The sequence below is a fragment of the Lemur catta genome, chromosome 6 (assembly GCF_020740605.2).
Source record: "Lemur catta isolate mLemCat1 chromosome 6, mLemCat1.pri, whole genome shotgun sequence".
NCBI classification, from domain to species: Eukaryota; Metazoa; Chordata; class Mammalia; order Primates; family Lemuridae; genus Lemur; species Lemur catta.
Window position 1 is genome coordinate 94229048 of NC_059133.1, and position 15133 is coordinate 94244180.

At 52.1% G+C, this 15133-nt stretch overlaps 1 protein-coding gene across 1 annotated transcript in view; it reads right to left on the minus strand.

Moving 5' to 3' along the window:
* Positions 1-298: 298 nt before the first annotated feature.
* Positions 299-15133, minus strand: part of NTF3 (neurotrophin 3) — a 61127-nt gene continuing 46292 nt past the window's right edge. The window contains exon 2 of the mRNA XM_045555282.1: positions 299-1224. Within this exon, the coding sequence (XP_045411238.1) occupies positions 430-1224 (795 nt within the window). The 3' untranslated portion in view covers positions 299-429. The remainder of the gene's footprint in view (positions 1225-15133) is intronic.

Sequence of the window (15133 nt, forward strand, 5' to 3'; positions counted from 1 at the left end):
CAAGGCTACAGGGTATCATTTTCAGCGGAGGCCGTAACAGCTCTTTTAATTAATTCATGGAACATTAAATATACCAGAAGGGGGATAAAACTGTGTTTATACACAACTCTGACATCATCTGATTTTAACAAGTTTACTAAAACGACAGCCACGGCCTTGACAATACTGAATGCAAAATACTGGTGTACACAGATTTTACAGAGCGGCTCCCGAGAGCCGGAGCACAAAACAAGGTTCAACAGATGGGAGAGGCCCGAGGGGAGGCAAGCACACGATTTTATTGAGAAAAAAGCTTATATACTGTAGGGTTGCTGAAGTTTAATAAATAAAGGTCAACTTATAATATATAAAAACAATATAAACATTTATATGCTACATGCATATCATATAATTTAAAGTAATAATTTATATGCGGGGAGAGATGCCGACTCATGTTCTTCCGATTTTCCTCGACAAGGCACACACGCAGGAGGTGTCTATCCGTATCCACCGCCAGCCCACCAGTTTGTTGTTCTCTGAGGTCAGTGCTCGGACGTAGGTTTGGGACGTTTTGCACTGAGAGTTCCAGTGTTTGTCGTCGATGCCCCTGCAACCGTTTTTGACTGGCCTGGCTTCTTTACATCTCGTTTCATAAAAATATTGTTTGACGGGAGAGTTGCCGGTTTTGATCTCCCCGAGCACCGTGACCTGGTGTCCCCGAATGTCGATGGCCGACGACTTGTCTGTCACCCACAGACTCTCACTGTCACACACCGAGTACTCCCCTCGGTGACTCTTATGCTCTGCGTACCGTTTCCGCCGTGACGTTCTGTTGGCGCCCACGGGGTTGCCCACGTAATCCTCCATGAGGTACAAGGGAGGGGGCTCCAGAGGCGTGCTGTCACTCAGCAGGACCCGGGGCGAGCTGTAGCGTCTCTGCTGTCGCAGCAGTGCCGTGTCCACTGCGACCACTGGCTGGAATTCCGGCCTGGCGCGCTCACCCCGCGCCGGCTCTCGGGGCGCCTCTGCTTTCGGCAGGGTGTTCTGGTAGCTTCCCTTAACGTCCACCACCTGCTTGGAGAGCTTGTTTTTCAAAATATCCGCCTGGATCAGCTTGATAATCAGGGAATTGAGAGAGTCTTTTGGCAAACTCCTTTGATCCATGTTGTTACCTTGGATGCCACGGAGATAAGTGAGGAATATCACATAAAACAAGATGGACATCACCTTGTTCACCTGTAAGATCTGAAAAGGAAACACAGGTGTTAATGGCAGGCCACGGCAGCTTCGTCCACGTCACTCTGGCACCGGCCACCTGGGGATCCCTGCGAGCACGAAGAGGGTGCAGCCCCCTAGGTCAGCAGCACCACTCCTCCCCGGACAGCTCTTTCCCCCACCTGGGACGTGCCGGGGACCGCCCTCAGGTCCCCGACGCTGCTGCGTTTCCTAGACAGACAGCAGCGGCTGCATTTGCCTTCAATGCCCGCTTTCTCCCGCAGCCTGCAGCTGTGTGTGGAGGATGGCCTCCCGCCTCTTTAAACATCCCTCGGGCCTGGAAAGACACCTTGCTCACTCTACCTTGGCAAACTGTGAAGACTGTAAACCTGAGAATTATAAACGTGGAGTTACCTTCCTCTGTCAGCAGCAGCAGCCTTGTAATTGTCTCCAGAAACATAGTTCTGCGCAGCCCCTGGGGTCTCTCAAAGGAACACACTGAGGCTGAGGATGGGTCAGCTGCCCTGTATTTTGGTGTCAGAGGTGGGCTCATCCTGGCCAGGACGCACCCGTAGAGTCTGCTCTCCTGCCCTTCAGGGTGCCCTGCCAAGCTCTCTGACGTCATGCATCACCAGGACACCCCGCGGATCTGACCAATCCCCAGAGACCCTCTTCACAAAACGCAGCCCTGCAAAACGCTCCTTGCAAGAAGATGGAGATGCCGCAAGAACCACCTCAGATTAATGGGTGGGACTTGTCCTGAACAGCAGGAGTCATTGTTGATTCACTTTTCCTCCCTAGGAGTTTTTAAGTTTCCACTACAAAATGGTCCTTTTCGTGGTTTTATTTCTGATTCTACTATCTCCTTGTGTGAAAGCATTTTAACCGGTCTGTGCTCATTCTGTTGCCATAGTAGAGAGGCTCAGCACAGGGCTTCTGCGGAGTCCCTGTGGAACCGTGGAGCTGGTGTTCAGATACCTTCATGGCTAGTCGCTCCTCACTGGAGCAGAGCCCAGCTTCCCCCAGGGTCAGCACGGGAGGAGACGCTCCAGGTGGGCAGGCAGCTGAGCAAGAGGGCCTACCTATACCCCGATTCAGAGCCCCCTCGAGGCATTCATTCTTTAGCTGCCACCCCACTGGCCCCCAGGGGTACATCCTTTCCTCTTTCAAGTTCTGTCTGAACATGGAAAATAAAAACCCTTCCCTTGGTTCACCTTTGGTAATTGCAGAAAGACTTTACTAAATCCAGGGGGAAAACAGAGAGGAAGTAAACAAAGGTGACACAAGAAATAGAAAAACAGTCCTGCCTAACTCGCTCCCAGGACTCACAGACGCAGCCTCTTTCCCCTCTCGGCTAAGCACCGCTGGCTCATTTGTCCCCAGAGACAACATTATTGCAGGCACTTTGCCCCGACTTCCCCCTCCTGGCTCCTGTCCTGACTCTGTGATAAGGGACCATCTTCCCTCCCTGGGAACCATTCCTCTGGACAACCGGCTCCTCCAAGGTCAAAGCTGAGAGAAGGATCCTAGCTTTGCTGCTCACCCCTAGAGATTGCTCCAGGAGTTGTATTAGCCAAGGAAAATGGTTCCCACAGGATAACTAATCTCCCTCCCACTCTGCACATAAGGGACGTTTCCTTCCATCTTGCAGGCCCAACAAAAGGAAACTTGAACACCACAAAAAGTATGGCATACATGCAACTAGAATTACACACCCTCCCCTAAAAAAGAATACAGCTGCAATAAAATCATTTGGGACTGACAGTCTATCAAAAAACAATTTGTTAAATCTCCCCAAAGCCCAGCCGCTGTAAGCTAAGAATACAAGATATCTGCTCCTAGGGAAGTAAATCCAACACAGTTAGCGGGAGGGAGGTCCCAGGTAGAGTAAGAGCTGATGTAGGGATTAGTGAGGCTGTCACCAGGGGGAGTGGACAGGGAGAGCGCTGGGTGGTGCTGATGGACTGGGGAGGAGGAAGAAGGGGCTTTGAGGGTGGTGGTCTGAATACGGAACCAAGGCTATTAGAAGTAGAAAAGCCATATATAAAGAGACCACCTAATCCAACTCCCTTCCCCATCATTTTATACCTACACTGCTGATTAAAGAAGGGGAGAGACGGGGGGAAGCAAGAGGGTTCTTTGTGCTCCAGCCTAACCTCCCCTCCCACCTTATCCATTGCTCACTGCTGCCTGAATACGCTGCGTGACCCACGTGCTAGCACTGTCCCTTGCTCACTTCCATGACCCCTCCTGCTGGAATCGCACCCATTCTCCAGTGCCTGGTTCACAGGCTGACTTTTCCGTGGCGTTCCGCTAGACCCTGGGGAGCACCTGCTCCGTCCCCCGCAAGCCCGTGGCTGTCCCCCCAACAGCTGCCAGTCCTCACTCACTTGCTGCGGTACTTGGGGTAAGTGGTGGGGTAAGTCGTCTGCAGGCTGCCGAGTGTTTCCAAACAATTTGGAAGGGAGGCTGAACTGTGGACGCCATTTCCATCACCTGTGTTTGGATTTTTACGTAGAGACCAAGCCCAGAATGTAGCTAATAGAACTTCCCCAAACACAGAAGTTTGACGCTGGAAAGACCCCAGACAACCTCCTCATTTTTGCAGACAAAGAAACTGAGGCCTGGAGTGGTGGTGAAATGAGCTTTCTAAGGCCAGGCTGCTAAACGACAGCAGAGAATGAGAGGGGACACTGGTGTCTGGGCTCAAGGAGAACCGCAGGGTTTGTGCATCACCAAGGTTACTGAGAGGGGTGAACAATGATGTCTATGTGAAAGCACTTAGCACAGCACCAGGCACATGGGGAGCACACTAGAAATGTCAGCTGAACATGAACCTGAATCATCCTCAACAGCAGGAGATGCTGCACCTGCCCGTGATGTACACGTATGAGGCACCGCACATCGGGGGGCGCCCTTCTCCCCACCTGGCTCCCAGCAGTCGCCCCAGCACAGCCTCCACATGCTTTTCCCCAAATTCCATTGCTCCCAAGTGCTTGGGTCTCAGACCAGCCACACTGGTTGTAGGAGAAGAAAAGAATATTGTGAACTGGAAGCCCAGAGAACAGGAAAATTAAGAAAGTAAGTGTGAGAAAGTGTGAAGTGTATTTCCGAATATGCTGGGCGTGAGCAGAGATGGAGTCTGATCTCTGGTCTCTTTTTGGTCATCCGTCCCCACCCCATCTCCAGGGTGGGAGGCCCCAAGGACTAGTTCCCTAGTGTGGAGTGGAGACACGAAGGCAGTGCCCGCTCGGCCCAGACGAGGCCCACTAGTGAGTTTTTCTCTTTAGGGGACTTCTGTGCTCTTCCTCTGGAGGTTACTGTCATCTGTGAAGAGCTTGTTCAAGCAATCACATGCGTTGTCACTATCGGTATGTCTCCTCTTCGACAAGGGGACCGTGTCTTTTTCATCCACACGTCCCTGATGCCCAGCGCAGGGCCGGACGCGGTGCAGCGTTGCCGTGTCTGTTTACTGGATGAGCCCACTGTGATGGAGACCTATGCAGGACACCGCTGGCTGGCCCGAGATCCCGCAGGGGCTTCTGCCAAGCCTGGCTTTGGAAGCCAGTCAACTCTGCTTTCTCTACCCAAAGAAAATACAGGCCCTGGCTCTGAAGTCGGCCATGGTCCCCAGGCCCTTCTGGGCTATAATTAGAAAAAGACCTGTTAAAGACCTCAGTAAACCCCCTTCCTACACTCTCCCCAGTGCCCGCTTCCCTGCTCAGAGTTTTCCAAGACCCTGACCGACGTGCATGTGCGATTTTCCTCACTTAGAAATGCTTTCCCACATATGGTGTTTTCTCAGTCCCCGGAGCAACATTCCTACAAGGTTTCACCATCCCTCAAAATACTCAAAAGAGAGCAGTTTCTGATTCCTCCTTTTTGGCTGAGTTTATAATATACACAGAGGGTTTGCGGGTATTCGCGAAACGGCTGAAGTGGAGAGGAAGCCGGGCAGAGAGTGGCACAACCTGTCCCCGCCCTGTCGCACACAGACAGGCGGGCTGCACCCTCTGGGTTCCAATTTACCTCCTCAAGGCCAGCTGCCCCACACAGGAGCACCTCCTCCCCCTGACTACTCACCTGAAGACCCCTCTTGCTGCACGTGTACGGAGTAAATTGTTAGCCTGGTCAGAGTGAGATCATCGAGAATAAAAAAGCAATGTGCTAAGTACTGGCATACATTACATTTTTAATCCTGATAACAACCCCACTGAGAAAGGTACTATTACACTTGCCATTTTGGATAGGGAAACTGAGGCACAAGGAGGGTTCCATAACTAGCTAACAAGCAGCAGAGCTAAGATTTGCACAGTCTGGCTCTGGAGTTCATGTGATTAGTAAGTACACTGTGCTGCCTCCCCGTCTGACCCTGCTCTCAAACGTTCTAGAGACTTTGCTTCCAGGGGAAGCTCAAGTTCCAAGCCTGGAGACAGGATGGCTGCCATCAGCAGGTTGTGCATGTCCCCAAGAAGCCTCAGCTCTAAGCAGAGTTTCCAGAGATTTGGGGCCACCACTCCTCTTTCTTCCTCCCCGTACTCCCCTTGAAAATCAACAAAAGCCAATTTACCCCTGTCCCTCTGGGCCTGATGCCTCCGAAGCCTTCCCTCTGCAGGTCGCCTGTTCCTGCAGAGGTTGCGTGCTGAGTGACAGAGCATGGGGCGTGCCATCTCTCGACCTGGGCTTGAGACCAGCACTGAAATCTGGAGACTGACAAAGAAGGCAGAAAGGTTCTGCTTTAGGCTGGACACAGTGGCTCACCCCTGTAATCCTAGCACTTTGGGTGGCTGAGGTGGGAGGATTACTTGAGGTCTGGAGTTCGAGACCAGCCTGGGCAACATAGTGAGACCCCATCTCTACAAAAACTAGAAAACTTAGCCAGGTGTGGTGGCATGCCCCTATAGTCCCAACTACTCGGGAGGCTGAGGCAGGAGGATCACTTGAGTCCAGGAGTTCGAGCCTGCAGTGTAGTATGATGACGCCACTGCACTCCAGCCTGGGTAACAGAGTAAGACCCTGTGGCAAAAAAAAAAAAAAAAAGAAAAGAAACGTTCTGCTTTAGTTTTCCTCAGAGAAGAGTGATGAGAGCAAAGGTGAAAGCAGTTTTTAATTTGCCAAATTTTTAATATGCAAATTGAAGAGATTTCATTATTTCTGGTACAGCCAGATCCTCTGGAAGCAAGTGCATTTTCTGGCTGGGGTTAAAGAGGACACTGTCCAGCTGTATCCAGAAGGGCCTAATTCTTCGGAGAATTTCTGCGGCTATGACACGGTCTCTGACTAATGCTATGGGCTCAAAAGACCACATCCTGCCAGATAACAGTAATGTCTTGTTCAGGGAGTGGGGAGGGAGAGAGGTGGGAAAGTGATAGATTTAAAGTAGAATGACAAAAGGGAAAGGAATGTGGTGGAAATATTAAACTAGGGCCATACATAAAAGCCTGGCTAAGCTCGTGCCCCAAATCTTAATTGCAAAATTAATTCTCATTGGCTTTGTTCTGAACACAGGTCCCAAGGCCTCAAAATTAGTCAATGGGGCCACAGGAAGATGTTCCGACCCCTGATGAGGCTGGGAGCTGAGAGAGGTTGGTCCTGGTGGAGCCTCCGCTGGGGATTGGTCTGGTTTTGGTTAATCTCTTTATTAATGATCTGGAAGCAGGAAAGAGGAAAAAATGGCAGATTAATTAAAGTGCACAGATGACGTCCAAGCAAAGGTGCTGCAGACACCAGTGAGGACAGACCAATTAGGCTCGAGCACCCGTGGGGATTGGCAACCTGGAAATAGCGCGATCACACTCAAGCTGGAAACACGTAGGTTAACTCACTGGGGGCAAGATAAATCCAAAACCAACACTGGAGGGAAACGCTCATAAAGGGATGGTGGGAGGGGGCGACTTGGAATTGCTACAAGGAGCAAATGAGAAGTGAGCTCACATGAACAGCGCCGTGTGGGTTTCCACGGCACCTTCCATGCTAGCTCTGCAATCTGCACCCCTCACTCTGAGCGCACCTCTGGCGAGGTGGCGGCCATGACACTCCCTGTCTCAGGAAGCACAGTAAAGACACAAACTGAGCTTCAGACAGGGCAGGAAACAGAGCCAAGATCAGACTGCAGGCCGGGAGCGTGCTCGGAACTCGCCGGAAACCAGACGCCATCGGTGATCCAGAGGGGAGGGAGCCACTGTCCCGCCCTGGTGTCTGGCGAGAACTCATCTGCGAATCTCTGAACCGTGCACAGGTGTGAATCTGCCTGGCGTCAAGCCAGGTGAGAGCAGAGGCAGGGAAAGGACCCCTGTTCTAGTGTTCAAAACCCCAAATTCTTCTGTGGTTCCTCTTGTTAAAACTTAACACTTAAAACTCAGGGTCCTGAGACGACTGACACTTGCAGTCAGTCCTCGGCCCAAGACCTGAAACAGGACAAGGTCCTCGATTCTCAGGGGATGCTGGCTTCCCAGCGGAAGTCAGGCACAAAGCCGGCAGAGAAGGCACGTTCTAGGATGAAACAAAATAACATAGAGAACCTCAGAAGGTTGCCTCACCTTCCTCAGAAGGGAAGTGCTGAAACTGGTCCTTCTCGGAGGCCAGAAAGTGAGGAATAAGGACCCCTGAACGGAAAAGGAGCCTTTCCCCAGAAGAAAGCTAAGTGCACAAGATGGAGCTGGGAAGCTGTGAGCACGCTCTGCACAGCTGTTGGGAGAGGAATTTACACTGTGCGAAGCACACCCTCCACGGCCCGAGGCAGTGAGAGGTGGAAGGTATGGCACATGTCAAAACAATGTGCACCCGCAGCTCCAGGGAGGAAGGCAGGACAGTTGTTCCCCAGGCCAAGGAACCCTCTGGCTTAGCCCGTCTTGGCAAAGAGATCTGAAAGGAGCTTGGTATGCCGGCACAGCCCTGGGAAACCCAGGTTTACCTCACCCTTTGCATACCACGCGCTCCCATTCCACGGCCAGAGCGCACACTAGGAGGATGTGCAGAGCAGATCTGAGTCGCCCCAGCTACCGGCCACAATGGTGTTGTCTAGCAAATGTAGTTTTGTTTGTTTTGGGGCATTCACACTCAACCACCTCTGTGCACACAGGCATGTGTGGGCCCATACACACACACACACACACACACACTGTAACCCCCAAGATGAAGATGGGCTATACTCGGGCTATTTTCACATTATTGTATCATTTAATGTTCTAAAACATCATGATTTTGGTATTATTTTCTGTGTCTGCATTTACACCATTTTCTAAGTGAGAAAACACACAAGGGAAAGTGCTTCAGGTACACAGAGTTGGAAGCACAGCTAGCACTGAAGAATAGCTTCGGCCTTGGAGAATAACTGCCCCACGTCAACCTGTTTGCCTCATGCGTGAGTTGGTTTTATGTGTCAAGCGTCCACACTGCCTGCACAATGCTATACAACTGTAAATAATACCATGACAAGGCAGGGCTGTTGAGTAGTCGATTTTTATAATTATAGTAAATAATGCTGACAACAATGATGATGATTATAATAAAGTATCTATCTTGTCTACCCAACCAAGCATGAACTTCAAAATGGCAGAATAAAGAAGTTGGCTTTGTCCTGAGTGTTGGAAGCAGAGGGAAATCCCAAAGCATGACTTTCATTCAATTTATACTCTGGTTGCTTCTTCCAAACCAAGACCACAGCTGGCTTGGCAACACTCAGACCTTTTTCTGTGCATCAGCCATAGCAGCAGCAGCAGCAGCAGCAAGACTGCGATCCACCCAAACCATCCTGGTTTGGCCCCAAGAAGATGTGGTCGCAGGAAGTGTGGTTGGATGGTAGGCTTCCTCCTCTAGGCTCGGCGATCAGGGCTGTGTCAAGCACAGCTGCCCATGCCTCCCCCTTGCCACACAGCCAAGCTCCGTTCGTGAGCACTAGGTGCCGGCAAACGGTCTGGGTCCCCTCTCCAGGAATGCGCGGTGTCTGAAGGCCGCGGCTGTCTTTCACTCTGCTGGGTCTCTCTCCTCTGCTCAGTGTGGCCACCACCCTTCACATGAACACTTTTACAGACTAGGAAACTGAGGCAGAAGAAACATCTGCCTGGTGACCTCTCGAGGCAGTGGTGCTGGGAGCGATGCTGGGATGTGCACACGGGAAGGAAAGCAATCTTCCATCCAAAGTGGAGTGTGCGGCAGGCGCTTCCTAAACACCATGACTCCAATCCCAGGCAGTCCAGTGATTCTTCCTGGGCAGCTGGGCAAGACTAAAAACCAGCCCAGAGCTTGTCCTCTGAAAGCAATTTTGGCACAAACACTGTGAACCCAAAGCTGTCTCTAATCACAGACACAAGTCAGAATAATCGCTTGTAATAACAGCTAACATTTACTGAGCCTCACCATATGCTACACTGTGTGGAACACTGTATGTGGATTATCTCAATTAATCCTTGCAGATACGATTATTATCCCCACTTTTCAGCTGTGGAAACTGAGGCTCAGAAGGATTAAGTAATGTTGCCCCAGATCACACATCAATGGAGAGGCAGAGCCAAGATACACACCCCTGTCTATGCGGCTCTGCTGGCCTTTTAGCCAGTATTGCATAGTACCTCCCAATTCATTCTCAGTTGTGAGGCACATGCCACTTCCTTGCAGTGAGCTAGGCAGCAAGCACCGTGCTTGCAAATTAATGTTTCCTTTCCTTTTCTAGAGAAAGCGACATTCAAGGCAGGCCCTCTGAAATGTAAAGAGGATATTTCCAGTCTAAGGCTGGATGCTCTGATTCACAGGAGCTGAAAAGCGTATCTATTCAACATGGGGCTGGTGGCACATTTGTTTACGCTTAGTTTCCCAGAATGTAAAATATTCCTTTCTTTTTTCCTTATTGGAGGATAAAGAAAATCATGGACCCAGGGATTCATTTCAAAGATTGGCTGGAGTTTTGAAGGTAGGAGAGGTTTCTGATTCTTTGGTTTTCACAGACTGCAGCACGTTTGTGGTTGACAAGGAGAAACAAAATAATGTGGGCTCTGGGCACATCTCCTGCTTTGATTTGTTAATAAAAACTAACTCTGCCACTAACTGGCTTTGTGGTTGTGGGCAATCATTGCTCATCTGGGGGGCTCTCATTTCCTAGCAGTCTTTCCCCATGGGGTGCTACTGGTACTCCGGGCAGGGCAGTTAATCATTGTTCACTTTGTCCCCCACACACTCAACTCAGGCCCCCACCTGCTAAATGTCAATGATGACAACCAAAAAAGGGACCTACACTTGTCTAAATACCATCTAGGGAGAGCTGTCACTCCTGGTTACAAATTACATACATGAAGCTGGTGGACTTAATTGTTTTCGGATCCTTGACAACTTTTAGAATGTGATCAAAGCTAAAGAACCCTTCTGCTCAAAAACACACGTGCTCACAGAAGAAAAATTTTGCACAATATTTCAAGGTGGTTCATAGACTCCATAAAGCACAACCTAGCGGCCCACAGACCCTAGGTTTAGAATTCTTAAGCTAAAGACTTTCAAGGTTCTTTCCAGCTGGAATATCCTGTACTCCTATCACCCTATGTCAACCTGAGTCATTTCTTCTCCAGGCCAAGTGATCCTTATTATCAGTCTCATTCTCTGGTCCTCCCTGTTTCTTCCTGTCCCTTTGAAGCCATGGTGCCAGGAACAGGCAACCTACTCTACCGGGATTCTCGTACAATGGGAACGTCATGGGGGCAAAGTGACTTGCCCCAAATGAAACAATCAACTAGTGGAAGAGCCAGAACTGAACCCGGCTCCCCAGATGACCAACCTGTGCTGTTCTACTGGAGCCACACACAGGACAGTGTATCTGAGGACACGTGGAAGGAAGCCTGCCCACACCTGGCAGTGGCAGGGGTCCCATGTGAGCCTGATCAACATGCTGGGTTTCACACTGCATGTGAGAGGGCTGGGGCCCTAGCAGCCCTGCGCAGCCCAAGAGGCAGCCCATGGAGGCAGAATCCTTCCCTTCTCTTTCTTTCACAGGCTTTTGCGTAGCATCATCTGTTGGCATCCACCTTCCTCATGGGCATTGGGAATTGGTGCATTTTCCTTTCCATCCATAAACCTGCCATCACTCTGCATGACGTCACCTCCAACATGATGGCTTTTTCATCCCTTTGGTCTCCCTGTTCCTCCACGTCCTCAAGACCAGCGTTCTCCACGATGTTTAAAAACGCACCTGTTTCCAAAGGGCTTCTCTCCGTCCCAGCCAACTGTCATGATGACTGCAGGGACTTGGAGCACAGACAGCGGCTGCACAGTCTCTCCACACACAGGGTGGAGGAGGGGGCTTGGGGCAGCCACAGAGCATGGCCTCAGGACACACCCCTGGGAGCCTGAGAAAGCAGGTCTGAGCACAGATGCTTTTTTGACATATCAGATAGCAAAGGTGGGTAAATGCTTCACAAGGCCTAGCCAGAAGAGACACTGGGGCTAGATCCTGTGCACACGCATGTTGCTAGTTTAAAACAGGACTGCTCATTTCGGACACTTCTGCCATGTAGGTCTGGTGTCTGTGTCCCTTCCCTTCATATCTTGGTGGGCTTGTGACTGGTGTGACCAATTCAGTACAGTGGAGGCAACACTACGCCACTTCCTAGCCTAGGCCATGACAGGCACGCGGCCTTGGCCTTGTTCACAGGGCCCTGGGCTGCCATGTGGGTTGTCTGATTATGCAGAGGCCACCATGCGGGGAGCTGGGGGGGGCTCCCCTGCTCAGGCCCAGCCACATCCAGACACCCACCATCCCTGTGAAGGCACTGGGCTTGAGGGGAAGCTGCCTTGGATGATCCAGACCAGCCCTTCTGCCAGCTGAATACCCCAAGTGATCCCTGTCAAGGCCACCTGTCCCAGAAGAATCGCCCAGCCCAGTTCTACCCAAGTTCCTAGCCCACACAATCAAGAGAAATGATAAAACAGTGGTTGTTTTTAAGCTACTAAGTTTTTCTATGGGGGGTGGGTGTTACACAGCAAAAGATAAATACCCACAGCTGGAAAAACTACAGGGGATTAGAGGTGTCATTTTGTAGTGTCAATGAGGACATTTCACTACATTTGCTCAGAGGGGCCTGAGCGAGTTCCTGGCTGAGGATTTGCAAGGGCTCTCCGGGGTCAGTACTGGTGCACTGCGCACCCTGCGGGGCTGGGACCCTGGGGAACACAGGCGCGCCCTGGCGCTGCCAGGAGCCTGAGGGTGGGCGCCACTGGGGGTCCCTCACCCCGCGGGGCTGACTGCAAAGCAGCCAAACAGAGAGAGGAAGCCACCCTCTGCTCACTGAGACTTTAGGGTGAGAGGGTGTGTGTGAGAGAGACAGAGACAGAGACTGAGAGAGAGGAAGACAGAGAGGGAGGGGGAGACAGAGAAAGTGGAGAAAGACACAGAAAGAGAGAGAGGGACAGAGAGGGAGGCAGAGAAAGGAGGAGAGAGAGAGCCTGTGTGTGTGTGTGTGTGCGCGGGGGGGGGTCCTTCATGAACAGGGGCTTCAGCTGAGCACAGGCCCCCGCAGTGGGAGCACGGGAGGGCTGGAAGAGGATGGCCGTCCAGAGCCGGCACTGCCTAGCTCCAGAAGGCTCGGCACTTCCGTTCCCGTAAGAGACTGCCCCACCCTGCCACCACCCCCGGGGCACACCCCTGCACTAACTTACATTTCCTTCCCACTCGCCGGGGAAGTGAACAGGCAGGTGCTGTAGATACGGTAGGTGGCCACAGATCAGGTACTATAGGAAGACAAGACAAGGGCACGAGTTCCTGGCTTCGCACAGCACTCACTGGCAGGGCCGCAGAGGCCCATGGAACAGGCTGGGACGGCACAGGCCACCTGTCCCGAGAGTGGCCAGGGCAATGCCCGGCAGCACTGCCATCAGAGGCTGGGATGACGAGGGACCTGAACCATTGCTGTGCTGCTGGGAAATGGGCCAGGCAGTGTGTGTGTGAGTATGTGTGTGTTTGTGGCATCTGTGTATGCTTGCAGTACACATGGGCAAGAGTGTACTATGTCCGTGCATGTGAATGTGTCTCTGTGTGTGTCCATTTACGTGTACCCATGTGTTTGTGTGTGTATGTGGCATGTATATGGCATACAAGTCTGTGTGGTGTGTGTATGTCTGCCTATGCATATGCACGTATGTGTGTGGTGTGTATATTTGCATGTAAGTGTGTCTCTGTGTGTTTGTGCTGTGTACGTCTGTGTGTGTCTGTGTGGGATGTGTATGTCTGCGTGTGGAGTGTGTCTGTGAGTGTGTGTCCATGTGTGGTATGCGTGCCTGTGTGTGTATGACCGTGTGTGCATGTGTATATGCAGTGTATATATCTGTGTTTGTGTCTGTGTGTGGGATGTCTGAGTGGTGTATGACTGTGGCCTGTGTACGTCTGCATGTGTATGTGGTGTGTGTACGTGTGTCTGCGTGCTGTGTGCACATCTATGTGTGCATGTATGTGTGCGTGCATGCGCATGTCTGGTGTTGGACGAAGGACGCTAAGAAGGGGAGACAAGCAAGTGGCAGGAGGGGTCCGGAGCCTGGCTCACTCCCAGGTCCCCGCCTGAGTCCATGGGCAAGTCCTTCCCCCGCCTCCCAGCAGGCATTGGTTTGCTCTTCTGTAAAGGGAGGCGACCACAGCAGTCATCCTGAGGGCATCCCAGGCCTGGCAGCTGCCTGTCCTCAGGGCTTGAGGGCTAGGCATGGCTCTGCTCTCTGTGGCCCCTTGAGCTCTCGGGGTCCTCCACACCCCCGCCCCCACACCGCCAGCCCTGCACACTGGATAAGGCACAGGGCCCTCCCGGGTCCCCGTGAACTGGAAACATGCGAGGACAGGCAGGGAAGAAGCCTTGTGATAGAAAGAAACTCTGGGTCAAGTTTGCATTTCTCATTATTTCTCCAACCCTTCTCAAATTCCTTTTGTTTAGAAACCTCCTTGAGTTTCTGAAGGCTTCCCTTCCCCCACCCCACCCCCTGAAAAGCCCTAGGAGCTCCTCCAGCCTGTAACCCTTCCGGATAACACATTCCAGATGTCGGTCACTCTCGGCATGAAGCGTGTGCACTCAGTTCTCTGGTCACCTCCTCTGTGGTCTCCCCATAGCACCTCTCCCCAGAACAGCCCCTCCGACCCCCTCCGGGGCCCTCTGTTCCCTAGCGCAGATGGGGGCTGGATCCGGTTGGAGGGTGCTCTGGTCTCCCTCCCTGCTGGGCCAGCTCCCATGCGGGATTCCTGCAGGTTCCCCAGCGCCTGCCTGTGCTCCACCCTCCGCCGCCAACAGCTGCAGGGAGACCCTCCCTCAAGCACCAGGGCTGCCTGAGCAGGGCTCTGACTGAGCTTGCCGGTTATTTGCTTAGAACATGCTCTCACAGAAGGCAACACAGCATTCTATTGTCTTCCTTCCCCACCCAGCTCCCCCTCCTCCCCAGGCTGCCCACCGTGGTAAATAAAGGCCAAAGAGATTTTTCCAACACAACGTTCAATGCTGCCTTTGCGAATGCAAACAGACACTCCAGCCCTCCTGGCCTAACCCCTACCCCAGGCCCCCCATCCCTGCCTTCCTGATCCATCTTTTGACGATAGAGTTTGATGCTGGAAAACACCATGCAGGACACAACCCCACGCTAGATTTTGTGGGTTTCCCAAAAGACAGAAGGTGGGCTTCAAGAGTTCCGGGGGCTACACTGGACGTGCTGAAGATGACTTTGAATTGGTCAAGGGAGCCTGGGAACTGCTTGTAGTTGCTCTTCCTTGAAAGCATAAGGGTCCTTCAAGGTTTCAGACTCCCAGGGATGCTCCAGGGACCAAGAACAGAGAGGCCACCCTGACACAGGCAGCGAGGCAAGCCCTGGACCTGACATGGGACAAGTGGGCAAGCACGAGGCCTGCAGGGATGAAGGTTGCCAGACAGACACAGGTCTCAGTCGGGGGAGACCTGTCTGGGATTTATGTGGCTAAACCATCCACTTT